General features: G+C 52.7%; 1 protein-coding gene across 14 annotated transcripts; it reads left to right on the forward strand.

The window, feature by feature from the left end:
* Positions 1-12,692, forward strand: SF1 (splicing factor 1; the record flags this gene model as incomplete). 14 transcript variants are annotated; one of them, XM_084243478.1, is made up of 14 exons in its annotated part: positions 1-364; positions 1,684-1,812; positions 4,448-4,523; positions 7,523-7,675; positions 7,904-7,993; positions 8,333-8,516; positions 8,605-8,720; positions 8,821-8,928; positions 9,361-9,541; positions 9,810-10,083; positions 10,402-10,461; positions 10,594-10,773; positions 11,517-11,721; positions 12,153-12,692. In XM_084243478.1, the coding sequence occupies 14 exons, from the start codon at positions 1-3 to the stop codon at positions 12,280-12,282; spliced, it is 2,250 nt and encodes a 749-aa protein (XP_084099604.1). In that variant the 3' UTR covers positions 12,283-12,692. The 14 variants fall into 14 exon arrangements, with proteins under 14 accessions (XP_084099604.1, XP_084099607.1, XP_084099605.1 ...); XM_084243481.1 differs by having other exon boundaries at positions 1-31; XM_084243479.1 differs by lacking the exon at positions 11,517-11,721.
* Positions 12,693-15,678: the final 2,986 nt, after the last annotated feature.

Here is a 15,678-nt window from a genome sequence, read left to right on the forward strand (position 1 = left end):
ATGGCGACCGGAGCGAACGCCACGCCGCTGGGTAAGCTGGGCCCCCCCGGCCTCCCCCCGCCGCCCGGGCCCAAGGGGGGCTTCGAGCCGGGCCCGCCGCCGGCGCCCGGGCCGCCGCCCCCGCCCGCGGGCGCGGTGGGGGCCCTGGCCGCGGCCTTCCCCTTCGCGGCGCTGCCGCCGCCGCCGCCGCCCCCGCCTCCCCAGCAGCCGCCGCCGCCGCCGCCGCCCTCCCCGGGCGCCTCGTTCCCGCCGCCGCCGCCCCCCCCGCCGCCGCTCTACCAGCGCGTGTCGCCGCCGCAGCCGCCGCCGCCACCCCAGCCGCCGCGTCAGGACCAGCAGCCGGGCCCGGCCGGCGGCGGAGGAGGTGAGTCGGGCCGGGAGAGCGCGAGAGGCGTCGCGCGGACCGGCCCGGCCGGCGGAGGGGCGCGCGGCGGCGGCGACGGCGGCTGCACGCGGCAGGGGCGCGCGCACGGGGAGGCCCGGGCGGAGGCGCCACGGGGCGCGCGGCCTGGTGCTCGGGGCCTCGGTGCGCACGCGCGGTGGGCGGTGGGGGAAGGGCGGGAGGGGGTGGCTGTGCGCAGGCGCAGTGTGGCGGCTGGGCTGGCCGCCCAGACCTCCCGTGGGGGTGTCCCGGTTGCTTCTCCAGACCCTGGGTGTTGGGGAGCGGGCGGGAGGGTGTCGAGTGGGTGGAAGGGGTGCTGGGGACACGTCAGGAGGGCGTGTTAGGGTCTGCAGATGACGTAGAGCGCTCCTTTGCCTTTAGAGCTCGGAGCAGGGAAGGGTGTCAGGATCCGTCTGTTCCACCGTACGCAGGGTCTTCACCCCCGAAAAATCTTCGGGGGCTGAACATTGCGGCTAGCTCTTCGGGAGGGAATTCTGGTGGTTCCTGCAATTACCGTAGAGACGTCTGATCGCTTCTACCTGGATGACTTACAAGGCTTTCCCGCTGGGGCCGTGCCCTCTGGGAAGTGGAACGATTATTGCATACCCACTGTCTCGGGAGTTGTTGCCTGTGTGTTGGGAAAGGAGGAATTGACTCCTTTTGTATAGCTTGTTTTGTTTTGTTTTGTTTTTTTTTAGAGCTTTTGACATCCATTGAAGAGTTCAGACTCTTAAGTGTCTAACTGACCGGCCATATTGAGTGATACACTTGGCCAAGCTTACGAAGAAAAAAGTGATCTTGTTGAAGAATGGGGTTTTTCACTTAGTAACATGTAACCGTGGGTTTGTGTTCTTGCCCATTTAGAAGGGTGGGAATGAGAGGAGCCAGCAGCCCCTCAGTATTTACAGATCTACCTGAGATCACTAAGTTTACTCATCTGCCTTAGAATTTTTAATGGTTGACTTGTAGGAACTATCCTAATACTTTATTTCATTATCTGAAGCTTTATTCACCGAGAAGTTGCCTTGTTTATATTACATACTTCACAGAGTTGCCCTGGCCAGCATTTAAAACAGGAAATGTTTAACTTTTCAGTCCCAAGTCCATGTGCCTTTGCAGTAGCCATGTGTTTTAATTTTAATCTCTGCCTTCTGAGGTTGGTTTTCCATTCTTGGCCATGTAAGTTTTACGTCAAGTTCAGTTTCACCGTCTGCTGAGGTGGTGTGTATCATAAATATCCTGAACTGTCAATAATCATCACGCTGGCTTTATTTGCGTCTGATGGGTTTTGTCTGTTTTAGACTTCCCCAGTAAGAAGCGGAAGAGAAGCCGCTGGAACCAAGATACAATGGAACAGAAGACAGTGATTCCAGGGATGCCTACAGTTATTCCCCCCGGACTCACTCGGGAACAAGAGAGAGCATATATAGGTAAATACACGTTCTGCATCCAAATTATTTTCAGATTATTCCTATTTTGAGCAATGTCTGTATTTGTTGAAAGCTTGAGGTTTTAAATTTTCTTCTTTGAGATAAGCTATGGTCAGGATTATTTTCATGACTTTGATGTAATTATCAATGTTTGCTCAGTGAGAGTCTTGCACCTGCAGCTCCTTATATTGGTCTGTTCTTAATAAGTGTTCTCCATGAGTGCCAGGAAGATAGAGGGACCCACTTTAAGAGTGAGAGTAGTCCCATGTCCCCCACTGCTCCCCCCTTTTCAGCTGCTGTTCATTGCCAGTTGATGAGGTGAGTGTCTCCTGGTTCTCTGGTCATGGCCCCAGTGGAGAACACAGCAGGTATTGTAAACCAAGTACCTTTTTCACAGCATGGCCTTTCACCATAATTTCATATTCTTCCCTCCCCCTAAAACGTGGTCTTTTACTTTTTATAGGTGCTTTCTGAAAGGGGGGAAGTTTAATCAAAAAGTGGTTCTAAAATTGTGTATACAGTTCACCCCTCTTTATTATTTTGTTGAATTTAACCTTCCCTTCAGCATCTTTTCTAGTCTGGTCTTTGGAGAGCTATCTTAAAGTGAGGGCTCTTGTATTCACTGCTTCACAGTTCTGCTGGGAAAGGGATAATGCTTGAATATGGAACAAGGGGATAGGAAAAACATCTTAACTGTTGGAAATTTCAAGAATTAAGAATGATTGTCCACGTGGGATTGACATTAACTCAAAAACAACCCCCCTTTTTAAGCATAAGGTATTTAATGCAAGTTTTACCTTTATGTATGTATATGTGCAACTTTCTCAGAAAGTCACTTGATAAACATTTCCTGTTAAATAATCCCCTTGGGACCAAATCAGAACAGGGGCCTCCTATGTCTGAGGCTATGGCCTTCACAAATAAAAAGCTTCAAGGCCAGCATGTTAATTTGTAAGGATCTTAATTTCCTGTTTTTTTAGACTGCTGAGAATTTTAAGGTGTTGGACTTATCTATCTCCTTTCGAGTTACTAATATTTCTTCTTTTACCCATTGCTCCTATCCTCACCATACCCTTACGTCTCATGTGGGACTGACAGCCTTATGAAAATGTCCCTAGAGGAGTGAGACCCCAAGAACACAGGCAAATGTAGAAAATGGGGCTGGGAGGGGATCTCATTCTTTACTTCTCCAGTCTTCCTGGGGAGAGGGTTAACGTCCTGAGCCCTAAAGGGTTGTTTTTATAGATACAGTCAAAGCAGAGACTGGTGTAGATCTCTACTCCAAGGGAGAGACCAACCTTTGATCTAAAGTGCCAGGTATTTCCTCAGCTCAGACCCCACACGCCCATTTGAGGGAACTATCTGTGCCCCATGAAAGTGACTCTCACCTTGAGTCCATGAGCTTGATATTAATATTTGATAGGCAAGTCAGGGCTTTCCTGTCATCCTGAGGCTCAGGGAACCCATGTCTTCATTATCTGTCTTACAATACGCTGCCTGGTACAAAGTGCCCCAGTATCTTTTGACGTGGACATGGATTTTCATTTCTTTGGAGTTTGGGTGTGTGGAGTGTGTTTAAAAATAAAGTGTATCTCGGGTTATATGTACGTTAATCTACCTTGGGGCCAAGTCAGTTTTAACGCAGCCCAGTAAGATTTGCCCTATTAGAAGCCTGCACAAAACTCATTCTACAAAGGTAAGAAACAGGTGGTTCTTTAGCACCCTGAAGAAAGTGCTTTGGCTCTGCAGTCCCCGTTAACTTGAAAACCAGCTGTGTGACATTCCTCTGGAGTCACTGAACTTTTTTGAAACCTTCATTGTCTCTCTCTCATGTACAGCCTCATTTGTCAAGGTCTGAGGGTCACACACATTCTCCCTGACTCACACTTTCCATCTTTTACCACCCTTACTTTCACTCCCACATAAGGAGCAAGTCTGAAAACAGACTTCTTGCATCTTGTGTTTATTGACTATTAAGGTATATGGATTGTCATCTGAAATTCAAATAAAAGGTACAGGTACTGGGACAGCCTCACTAGTGGGTCTGGTTGTACAGAAAGTATGCACAAACTTGTGAGGTGTTGAATGGGTTATGAAATGTTTTGTTGAAGGAATTTTAAGCCTGGTATCAATGTAAAATCTTCATTCAACTGGTATTTTTCCTTGTCCCATGTTAATTGGGTCTCATTTTGGGCTATGCTTAATATTTAATGAAAAATAAACTTTGAAGAGTCTTGCCCTCAAGAAAGTAATTGGTGGGAATGGGGTGTTGGTGATACTATGTGGTTTTGGTTCTGGGTACCAATTGTATAGCAAGCCTTGCTGGGGAGGGAGAGGTGAAACACCTCCTGATAATTGCTTTGATGTTAGCCTAGTGGACAGTCTTACTGCTAACTCCTTCCAACAAGTTGTTTGCTTCCTTAATGATGACCACTTTGAAGTGAAAGATACGTATAGATGTAAGTGGACTCCTGCCGCTAGCTGGTTGGGAGTCTTGCCTCAATGTGTTCACTGATCAGTCGTCCCTTTCAAAGTCTCCGAGTTCTTCATGCTTGTTGTTGAGATTTGAGATGTTTTTTGGTAACATTGTCTTTTTTCCATCCTTTTTTTTCTTTCCTAACCTGGTTTCTTCCAGTGCAACTGCAGATAGAAGACCTGACTCGTAAACTGCGCACAGGAGACCTGGGCATCCCCCCTAACCCTGAGGACAGGTTGGGAAACAGTTTTAACCAGCTGACAGTAACGCTTTTACCTTTTTCTCAATATGTTTTACTGGTGGCAACATATTGTGTCAGTTCAATAAAATCCTAGTAAGACGACTGGTGCTCTGACCATTCTGGGGACTAGGATAATTAGCAGTGTGTCTGGTCAGTCATCAGTTAGAAAATTGGAATGAAACAATTAGCAGGATAAAAAGTTACAGGAAAATGGACAACTGGTTTCCAATTGGTAAGCATGTAAATTTTAACTTGATTTACCTGCTTATAGGGACAGTGAGATAGCCTGTTAACCAGCCTTTACAGTATGTGCTTTGGCTGAAAGCCCAGGATATAGAGTTTTTCTCACAGGTACACGGTACAGGGATTAAGAATATTTTTGAGCATCACTGAATTTGAGCAGGCCAGAAACTCATTCCGGTCAGCTCATGCCTGCAGTCTTCCTGCTCATGGTTTTGAGATGGTTTTAAAATAGATGAGATTTCTAACCAACTTCCTTCACTGCCAGTTAATTTTCAGCCTTGGCCATTGCCTGTGGGTGTTGGGAGGGGCCAGAATATTCTCACCTGTTTGGGAAGGCAAGCAACCCACCCTAAATTCCTTTTTCTTTTTTAAAGGGGAGTGTGGTGGTCCTCAAACAGCTGTGGTCATTTCATTAGCATTACAGTTTCTCTCATTTCTCACCGGTAAATTGCTCTGAGGGAAATGAGCTCTCAAACAGGAATTTTATTGATTGATTGATTGATCTTGGAACAGCTAAAATTTGGTCCTTTCACACAAGGACAATAAACCTCCCTCTCAGCGACATTTGTCTTAGTGCATGCAGCATGATTGAAAACACTTTGCTTTAAAAAAAAGTAGTGTTTTTGGCTTTTATTTACCCACTTAATAGCTGGTTAAATCAGGAAGATGATGTAATGGTTTTAGAAGCCACTCACTTAAGCATCTTTCTGTTGTCCTTTGCCAGGAAACTAATGTATTTCTCCATACTGACTTTAAATTTACTTAAATTTTTTTTCACCTGTAAATTTTGGTTGGAGGGTTGTGTTGTGCTTTATATTTCTTTTTGACATTGAAAAGTACACATTTTTTTGCATTGTAGGTTGTAGACCACAACTGTTTCATGCCTTTCTGGCCTTTTTCCCGTTAATAATATGTCTACAGGTTACCAGGCAATTCCTCAAAAGGTTAAATTTTTAACAAACCTTGCTTCCTAGAGAATTGGGATTAGAATTTATTTGAAGTATACAGTGCCTATCCAAAGTGAAGAAGTTGGGCCAATCTAACCTAGAATATTAGCTTTTGCTTTTCCCATCCACAATTTGGAAAAGAGGTTAAACTGTTGTGAGGCCATTAAATGACCAATTTGGTACTGGTAAAACTTGTTTTGGTGACTAGCCAAAAATGCTTATTCTAGACAGCTGTGGGGTGGGAATTAGAAATGTTGAGCATGTTAGAAATCAGAGCAGAGTTTTTTCCTTCCTTGTATTCAGTTTGAAAGAGGCCCTAGTGCCTAATTGGTTTTTGCTTTTGAGCCCAGGTTGGAGGGAAATGCATGAGTTTCTTACCTTGATAAGATTATTTCTTAAGGTGTATTCTCAATATTAAGCCACTTTATGCCATTTTAATGTTGCTTAAGTTGCACAGTTAAAAATGTTTTAAACTTTTTTGTAGACTTAAATGTATAAGATAATAGACTAATGAGCTGGGGTATGTTTGCTTTTGTTCACTATTACTGGATTGTGCTAACAGTTGATAAAAATGCTAGAAACGGAGGTGTCACTAGCCGTCATTAGCCATGAACAAACCTGACCTTTTATTCCATCGTGTGTGTAACGTGGTGTGACATGGTTCCCTTTAGGCTGAAGACAGTGGGAGCAGCCGAGCTCAGTCCTTGCTCACCAACTAGGCAAGGTTCTCAACCAAGCCAAGGGTATAGGAGTCTTGACTACTTTCAGGATGTTTTTTTTAATAACCTGATCCACATGGTCTCTTCCCTTCTTGCAGCTGCTACTAAATTTTCATTCAGAATATCAAGCTATGGTCCTTTTTGTAATCTTAACTCAGAATTCTAGGAATGTAACTTCTCTTTTTTTATTACCGCAAAAATCCAGCTGTGGTAAACTGATCATTTTATCATTACTATTTTTTACTTATAGCAACAGCATTTTACTACTTAAAAAATTGAGAGAGAAAATCTGCTTTCTGGACTTGTAAACTCTGGTGGAGAATCATAGGTTTTCCCCTTGCCGTTTGCAGGTTCAGACCCTAGACAAGTACTTGACCAAATCTACATTTGCAGCCTCTCGAAGAAGCTGCTTTATTAGCACTTTAACGTTTTTCTCTACCCAGACTCCCCAACCTCGCACAGCCAGAAAACAGGTTGCCTCCTGGGCCTTGGACACAGCCAGCCAGGCCATTGAAGGAAAAGCAGAGACGGAAGCCTTGAACCATCTCTCTCCATTGTGGGGGCCAAGTAGCTGCAGTAGCCTTGAGTCCCAGTCGCATTGGGTTAGAGCTCAGACTTCCTACGTGGTAGGGTGCAGCCTCTTCCTGATAGGCTTGAGCTCTGCAAGCGTGAACCTTTTACCTAAATGTGGGGTTTCCATGATTCATGAGGTGGTGATACTGTAAACTTTTTTCAAATGAAGGAAAATCCACATTTGGCAAGAACGCTCCAGAAGACGATACTGTCCTTGCCACGTATATAGTCCAAAGAATTTCCCCCAGGACGACAGACTTTTTCCCCCCCTCATCACTTTTAGAAGCAACACCATTTTTTTCCCCCATTCTCACACACCCCAGTCCCCCTAACACAAAGCCAGCTTCCACATCCCCATTCCACACGATCTTGAGTAGCACACGTTACGGTCGGTTCCTCCGAAGAGTGTTGTGTTAGGGTCTGAGAGGCAGAGGGCTGGGGAAGACTTGTAGCCCATGTGGGGATGAGAGAGGGTGAAGGCAAAGCAGTAACAGTGATCTGTTTCCCACAGGTCCCCTTCCCCTGAGCCCATCTACAATAGTGAGGGGAAGCGGCTTAACACGCGCGAGTTCCGCACCCGCAAAAAGCTCGAGGAGGAGCGGCACAACCTCATCACGGAGATGGTTGCGCTCAACCCTGACTTCAAGCCACCCGCAGATTACAAGTAAGTGGGCGGCGGCGGGGGAGCAGGTTGGGGGGGCCTGGGCCACCCACGGCCGGCGCAGGCAGGTCTCTAGAGGCCTGGTGGTAGGACCGTGTCAGCGTGCTAACATCTCGCCTCTGCCCCTGAGCACTGGCTCATGACTAGCACGCGGCACCCGGGTCAGGTCTGGAAGAGCTGTTGGCTCTGGTGTCTCATAAATGGGCCGTGTCTGAGTCTCTTCTCCCTTAGACCTCCAGCAACACGTGTGAGCGATAAAGTCATGATTCCGCAAGACGAGTATCCAGAGATCAACTTCGTGGGGCTGCTGATTGGGCCTAGGTGAGCAGCTGCCAGCTAGCCTATGGGACAGGAGTCCTCAGAACTGGGGAGGAGGGCTAGTGGGGGGGCCATCGGCTTTACTTCCCATTTGGTGGTAGGGCATTTACTTTGATTTTCTGAGTAGGTCTCTAAAACCATCCTCATTTTACTGCAGAGAAGTCCGTTCTTGAGGATTGCTGTGCCTGACCTTAACTTAGAGGTCATGGCACTTGTGGTGGGCAAATCTCATTCCCTGCACCCATGATGTCCTACCAGTGCCTGATCAGTGTGCCTCCTGTCCCTCTTGGTTGGTTTGAAGTGGCCTGTCAGGATAACAAGCCTGTCCTTTCTACCCGATAGAGGGAACACCTTGAAGAACATTGAGAAGGAGTGCAACGCCAAGATTATGATCCGGGGGAAGGGGTCTGTGAAAGAAGGGAAAGTTGGGCGCAAAGATGGCCAGATGTTGCCAGGGGAAGACGAGCCACTTCATGCCCTGGTCACCGCCAACACTATGGAGAATGTGAAGAAAGCAGTCGAGCAGGTGAGGGGGCCAGAAAGGAAACTTCTTGCAAGCAATCTCGGTGGTGATCCCAGCACTCGCTGAAACTCGTCTGTTCTGTCTCTGCTAGATAAGAAACATCCTGAAGCAGGGTATCGAGACCCCTGAGGACCAGAATGATCTACGAAAGATGCAGCTTCGAGAGTTGGCTCGTTTGAACGGAACCCTCCGGGAAGATGATAACAGGTAGGCCGTTGGCTCAGAGTGGAGCGAGTGGAGACCTGAGGGCCAGTGGAAGTAGGGAGACTATCTTAGCACCTGAATTGACTTTTTTCCTTTCCAACAGGATCTTAAGACCCTGGCAGAGCTCAGAGACCCGCAGCATTACCAATACCACAGTGTGTACCAAATGTGGAGGGGCTGGCCACATTGCTTCCGATTGCAAATTCCAAAGGTGAGGAGTTGGGATGTCCTGGCAGCCCTGGGGGTGCTGTTAACCTTCGCACCCGCCCGCTTTGGGTGGCAAGTACAAGAGGAAGGACATACCTGTTAAGGACGGCCTGGAAGTTAGTTGCTCCAGTCCTTCCATCAAACTGGAAATCTAGGATTTGATGGAACTTTCTTTGTGGGGAAACTCCATGTTTCTGACTGGTGTGGCTGGCAGGGCCTGGGGCTCACTGTGTCCTCTTTTCATGCCCCAAGGGGCTCTGCTGTGGCAGAGTAGAGGCGGTAATCCCAAGTGCAGAGCTGGCCACAGAACTGAAGTTCTGCTGAGGCCGTTCCTAAGGATGTTTGCGTTCCTCAAACATTGTCTGTGGTAATTTCTCAGGGTGGAGGGTTTTGTAATGAGTTTTTTTGTTTGTTTTTCCGTCCCCGCCCCACTCAGGCCTGGTGACCCCCAATCAGCTCAGGATAAAGCACGGATGGATAAAGAATATTTGTCCCTTATGGCTGAACTGGGTGAAGCGCCCGTCCCAGCATCTGTGGGCTCTACCTCTGGGCCTGCTACCACACCCCTGGCCAGTGCACCTCGGCCTGCTGCTCCCGCCAATAACCCACCTCCACCGGTGAGCTTCAGGGACTGGTTCTCGTGGTCTGGCCTCGCTGTCCCTGTTCTCTTTGAGACTGGGGACTATGGCCAGGTGTTTTGGAATAGCAGGTTGATGGACGTGGCTGGCAACATTGTTCTTCCGGGATGATGTCAGGATGTTTGGGGGGGCCTCCCGTTTTAGGAGGAGCCTGTCCTTGAGTTCTGATCCTGCTGCATAACCGAAAGAACAGTGTTGCCACCAGGGGGAGCAGCCAGGGACGGTGGCAGGAAATGCTCTCATGTAGTCTCTCATGTCTACCACCCAGAGCCGTCCACCCTGGATGAATTCCGGTCCTTCAGAGAGTCGGCCCTACCACGGCATGCATGGAGGTGGTCCTGGGGGGCCTGGAGGTGGCCCCCACAGCTTCCCACATCCGTTACCTAGCCTGACAGGTGGGCATGGTGGACATCCCATGCAGCATAACCCTAATGGACCCCCACCCCCTTGGATGCAACCTCCGCCGCCACCGATGAACCAGGGGCCCCATCCACCTGGGCACCATGGCCCGCCTCCAATGGGTAAGTAAGTGTCAGACCAGAAACCTTTGGGCTTCGGGATAAGTAGGGTTGCACCAGGTGACGGCACGCAGAGCGGCTCTCAGAGCGGCTGGGTGTATTGTGCTGGGTCTCCTGCTCAGTCTCTGGAGGGAGCGTGACGCCACTCGGGTTCAAGGTGTGATGTGTGGCGGGTGGGCACAGGCCTGCCTCCATGGGCCAGGTTCCAGAACGGCTCTCGTTTGCGCAGGGACCAATAAGCTGTGGGGGGGGGGGGGGGCGATCGTCTTCTCTGACCAGTTCACATGTCCTGCTAAGTCCCTGCTCTCTCCTTCCATCAAGATCAGTACCTGGGAAGTACGCCTGTGGGCTCTGGGGTCTATCGCCTGCATCAAGGAAAAGGTAAATGGGGTCTTTCACTCGTGCTCACTTTGGGGTGTCCCGGTCATGTCGGCCTGGGAGTGAAGGGGGGCGGGTACAATTTCAAGTCCTCTCCTCCGCAGAGGCCTCACCCTTGTTTCCACGTACCTGCAGGTATGATGCCGCCGCCGCCTATGGGCATGATGCCGCCGCCGCCGCCGCCTCCCAGTGGGCAGCCCCCGCCCCCTCCCTCTGGTCCTCTTCCCCCATGGCAACAGCAGCAGCAGCAGCCTCCACCACCCCCTCCGCCCAGCAGCAGTATGGCTTCCAGTACCCCCTTGCCATGGCAGCAAAGTGAGTGGAGTATTTTGGGCTTGTGGGGGTGGGTGGGATGGGGGGGTTGGGGCTGAGAGGAACAGGAGAACCTCACAGCCCACACAGGCAGGCACCTTGGGAAGAGACTCTGATCTCCGCCGGGGGTGGAAACACAGGGCCTGGCGGCCCCTGGGGGTCTGGGAAGGGAGAGCTGATGTTCGGTGTGGTTGTGTCTGGGGCGAGGTGGGAGGGGCCTGGAGGGGAGCCTGCCATCGTAGGTAGGGGGCCAGAGGGCTCGCGAGGACTGAGTGAGCTGCTGGCTGGCCCGAGCATTGGGCGCATGGCCAGGGCGGGTGGTGCATGCATGTTCTGGAGAGGGACGTGACTGGGCTTCTGAGAGACTGCAGGGATGGGACCTAGATGTGGGAAGAGAGTAGCTGTAACCTTGAGGTTGAATGTGCCGTTCGGTGGTGGCGGCGGATGGGCGGAGGGACGTCAGAGCCGGTGCTTGTGTCTGGTACCTTGCCTTCAGCCCTTCCAGGGGCATTGGTGACAAAGGGCTTACTCTGCTAAGCCCAGAGACCTCGAGGCTGACCCCAGGGTAGTCCTGCCCACCCCTCCACTCCCATCGCCAGGACAGCCCCGCCCGCCCGCCCCCCACCACCGTACCGCATGCCAAGCAAGGAGCAGGCGCCCCTCGCCCCCCCATCCCAAGGCAGCAGCCGCAGAGAGCCGCGGTGTGCCCCCCGCGCGTGTGACCTTGGGCTTCTTTACCACCCCAGATACGACGACTACCACCACGAGCGCTGGCACAGGGTCCATCCCGCCATGGCAACAGCAGCAGGCGGCTGCAGCAGCTTCTCCAGGAGCCCCTCAGATGCAAGGCAACCCCACTATGGTGCCCCTGCCCCCCGGGGTCCAGCCGCCTCTGCCGCCCGGGGCCCCTCCCCCTCCGCCGCCTCCACCGCCTGGTTCCGCCGGCATGATGTATGCCCCGCCCCCTCCTCCTCCGCCTCCCATGGACCCTTCTAACTTTGTCACCATGATGGGCATGGGGGTGGCGGGCATGCCGCCCTTCGGGATGCCTCCAGCTCCCCCACCGCCTCCACCACAGAACTAGACTCGGTTTTTTTTAAGAAAATATATATTATAGAGAGAGAGAATTGGTCTCGTTTAAACACACGCCGAACCTCACCATATGGAGCCAGACAATGGGACGCACGCGTGTGATAGTGTGCACGCGTGTGTGAGTGTGCACGCACCGGGCTGGGCCGAGCGACTGAGGACTCGCTTGGGAACGGGCAGGCGGTAGTAGGGGCGCCAGCTTGTGCTCTCCTGGCGCCCCGTAGCATCGAGTGTCTTCTTTGTCTTTCTCTCCTCACCCGACTCCCTTTGCCTTTCCCAAACCGGGCCGCCAGGATCCCTCCCCGCGGCGGCGATGGCCCGAGCCATGAGAGTGAGGACTTTCCGCGCCCACTGGTGACCCTCGCGGGCAGACAGCCTCCGCAGCGCCCCTGGTGGACGGGATGGTTCGGCAAAGCGGCCTGAGTTATTTTTGTGGACGGAATCGGAACACGCTGGCTCCATATCGTGACATTTTTATTAATTTTTTCTTTTTCCTTTGTTATTTCCTTATCTCTCTTCCTTCCTTCAGACTCCGTCCCAGGAGGTGCTCTCCCCGGTCTTCTGCTGCAGTTAGATTCCTCTTCCCTTTCTCCAGTCCTCGTGCTTTCCAAGGAGAGGGGAACAAATGGCTTGGCCTTTCTTGTCCGGCTCCTTGGGGGAGGGGGGTCTTCCTCTAGAGGGTTCTCAGATTTTCAAGGTGCCACGGCCGCTTCCTGGGGCTTCGCTGGCCTTTCAGCTGCGGTGTTGTCTTTGCCACCCTCCTAGAGTCGTGGCTTGACAGCTCCGGGCCTGGGGTTCCACATCCATCCTGGCGCCTGCCGGCAGCAGGTGGGGCCGCCCCAGACACCGGGCTTGGCTTGTCCGCCAGCCTGAGAGTCCCCGCCACACTCCCTGGGCGCTGAGCGGCCTCACATCCCGTTTGTTCCTCTCCTTCCTGGAAGACCGCCTTCTCCATTTTATTTTCATCCCAAACGTCTGAACGTTTTGCAGTGTCTAAGGGTTTGCGCCCCTTGTTTTTCATTCTGCTCCTTCCTCCCTCCCCTTCATGGAGTGATTATGTTGACAATGATGTGTAACGCGCGTTCTCTTCACTGGTTTATCTGCAGAAATTTCTCTGGGCTTTTTTTTTTTTTCCCCCGTGTATGATTCAGCTGCGTGGACAGGGGGGTGTTCCATTGAATAAAAGAGCAGTGTGGTTTTCTGGGTCTGTTCCTTCTTTGCCCTCCCACCAGCAACACCAAAGTTACTTCACGTTCAGCACCTGGGCCCCGTCGTCCCTTTGTCCCCGGGGAGCCCGTGGGCCCTTCATTAAGGCGGCCTCCCGCGTGCTCGCCGCCCCGAGTGCCTCTGCGGTGGACGCGGAGTGGGCGTCCCTGCCGGCTCCCCCCTTGTTTACTGCTTGGTGGTTGAGAACCGGCTTCCCTCCCTGTCACCCCTCATCCCTGGTCCCTATGCTTTTGAAGGCCTGTGTCCAGGGCTTGGACCCCCACATCTGATGACTTGTGCCTGGGAGCTGCCACCTGGAGAAGGCTCTGGCCTAGGGGAGGCCTCAGCACTAAAGGTCAAGCCCACTAATCCTGCCTGTCGGGCACAGAGCAGCTAAAATTAAAACCGCCAAGTGGCTTTTTCTCTCTGCTGGTGACTCGGAACCTGCCAGCGCTGCAGGCTTTGGGGAGAGGTGAGAGCAAGAGAAGGCCCCCCCACCTGGTGCTGCGTAAGCAGTTCTTTCCCAGGGGGTCCCATCTGGGGCGGTGCACAGCACCCACTGTGGTGGCAGGAAAGCGAATGCCGGGTCCCTGGGACAAGGGCGGTCCTGGTGCCGCTGCTGCCGGACTGCTGCGCCCGGGAGAGTCTGTTCTGCCTGTAGGGACCCTGCAAGCTGTAGCTGCCCCCGGCACCTGCCGGTGGGGACAACATGGGCCTGGGCTGCCTTTCAGCTTCAAGCCGGGGCTGGCCGCTGCTATTATTTGGAGCAGAGCCTGTGTCTGGGCCCCCCGTCCAGCGTGCCTGTCCTCTGCTGTCGGCCCGCAGAGGGTAATGAAGCCTCAGAAGCAAGGCAGCCCTGTGGGTTTCCCTACCCTTCCGTTCCCTGCGGGGAGAGGTCCTTTCTCTTGGTCCTTGACTGATGAGTGGGGCCTGGGCCCGGGGCCTGGCTACCCACTCTGACCTTGGTTTCACCTCGTTGCTTCCCCCACAAGCTTGGTTTCCCTGGTGGGCTCATTGGGCGGTTAATTAGCTCTTTGAAGCTCCGGAAGAGGCAAAGTGGCGCTATGTGGGTTTTAGAAATAAAATCAATAAATGACTTAACCACAGCCCAGCTATCTCCTCCGTCTCTCCCCTGGGGCCAGCTCCATTCCTGTGCTCCCTCCTCTCTGCTCCCTGCCGTCAGCCTTTGTGAAGGGTGTGGAGGAGAGAAACAAAGTGGCTAAGGAAGGCAGGGCCTGCCTTTCTCCAGGCACCTCGAGGCCCTGCGGCGGGAAGGTGTGCCCTGCGGAGCCACAGCCCGCACCTGCCTTTATGGCAGAGCTGAACAAATGAGCTGCCGCGCCGCCCGCCTTGCCGCTGCTTCTGCTTGGCCGTCCTGACGGGCCTGGGCACCCTTGTAGCTGTTTGTGCTGCGGCAGCAGGTCTCCACCCCCTCGAGGCTCGCTGGGGGAAGGAATGCCAGTGGGAAAGGTCAGCATTAGGGCTTTGTTACTGAAACCCAGCCAAGTGCTCTGGAGAAACCCAAGATGGGTCCGGGGAGAAGGCAGGATTTCTGGTTAGACCTGGTCTGACGGTTCAAGCTGCAAAAGCGAGCTTTCAGGGGCCTCCCTGGTGGCCTAGGGGTTGAGCCCCAGCACTATCGTAGCTGCAGCTTGAGTTCCATCCCTGGCCTGGGAGCTGACCCACATGGCACAGCAGACCCCTGTCTCGCCTGCGGCGCCCCTCAGCAGTGTATCTCAGTAGATTCGCCTGTTCTCCCCACTCTGGTGAATCCTTTTACCCTGGCACCTCTGGCCTACACCCCAGTTACACGCAAAAAAAAAAAAAAAAAAAAAAGCTTTCAGTTCCTCACTGTTAACTGGAGGGGCTGGAGCAGAAGACTCGGGAAGAGAAGGTGGTCAGATGGCGCCTGCAGGGTTGCATCATGCAGGGCTGGGGCCTGCAGAATGAAGGGGGCCGCTGGATGGCCCACCCTGGAAACAGGTGAGCGGGGCTGGCACAACCCAAGTGGAAAAGTCGCCAGAAAGGTGGTTGGAGAAGCAAGTCCTGAGGACACGTCTCCCAGCAGGTGCCTGCATGCGGTGCCTGCGTGTGGTGGGAGGGCCAGCGCTGGACGGATAAGCAGGGGCCGGGCGCTGGGAAAGGAGCGGGGTGAGAAGATGACGGAGGCCTGTTGGGGAGGCCCACAGCCGCAGGAAAACCACCGCGCAGGCAATTAGGCGTCAGTACAAAGGCCTGTGGGGCCAGAGCCCATGGCCACCTTGGGGTGTGAGCAGACGGCAGATGCTGCTTCCTCCTCCAGGAGCCTCGTGCTGCTCGGCGCCGTCCTCCAGGACAAGCGTCCAGGCAGGTTGGGAGCTGGGAAACGAGACCAGAGAGCAGCAGAGCGGTTTTTAAACGAGGTGTATATATATATATAAAAAAGCACCAAAAGAGAAGTTGGAAAATACAGGAAAGTTTAAGGCAGTGTCTCGTCCCACTGCATCTGTGAACGTGGTGCCCTTTCCGATCTTTCAAACGTGAGCCTTGGGGCGGGGCCGGAGCAGAGCTTGGGACTCCTGGCTCTAGGCTGGTTGCCCCCCCCCCACCGCCACCCCCCACGTCGAGCTGGAA

Source organism: Talpa europaea, assembly GCF_964194135.1.
Source record: "Talpa europaea genome assembly, chromosome: 1".
Taxonomy (NCBI): domain Eukaryota; kingdom Metazoa; phylum Chordata; class Mammalia; order Eulipotyphla; family Talpidae; genus Talpa; species Talpa europaea.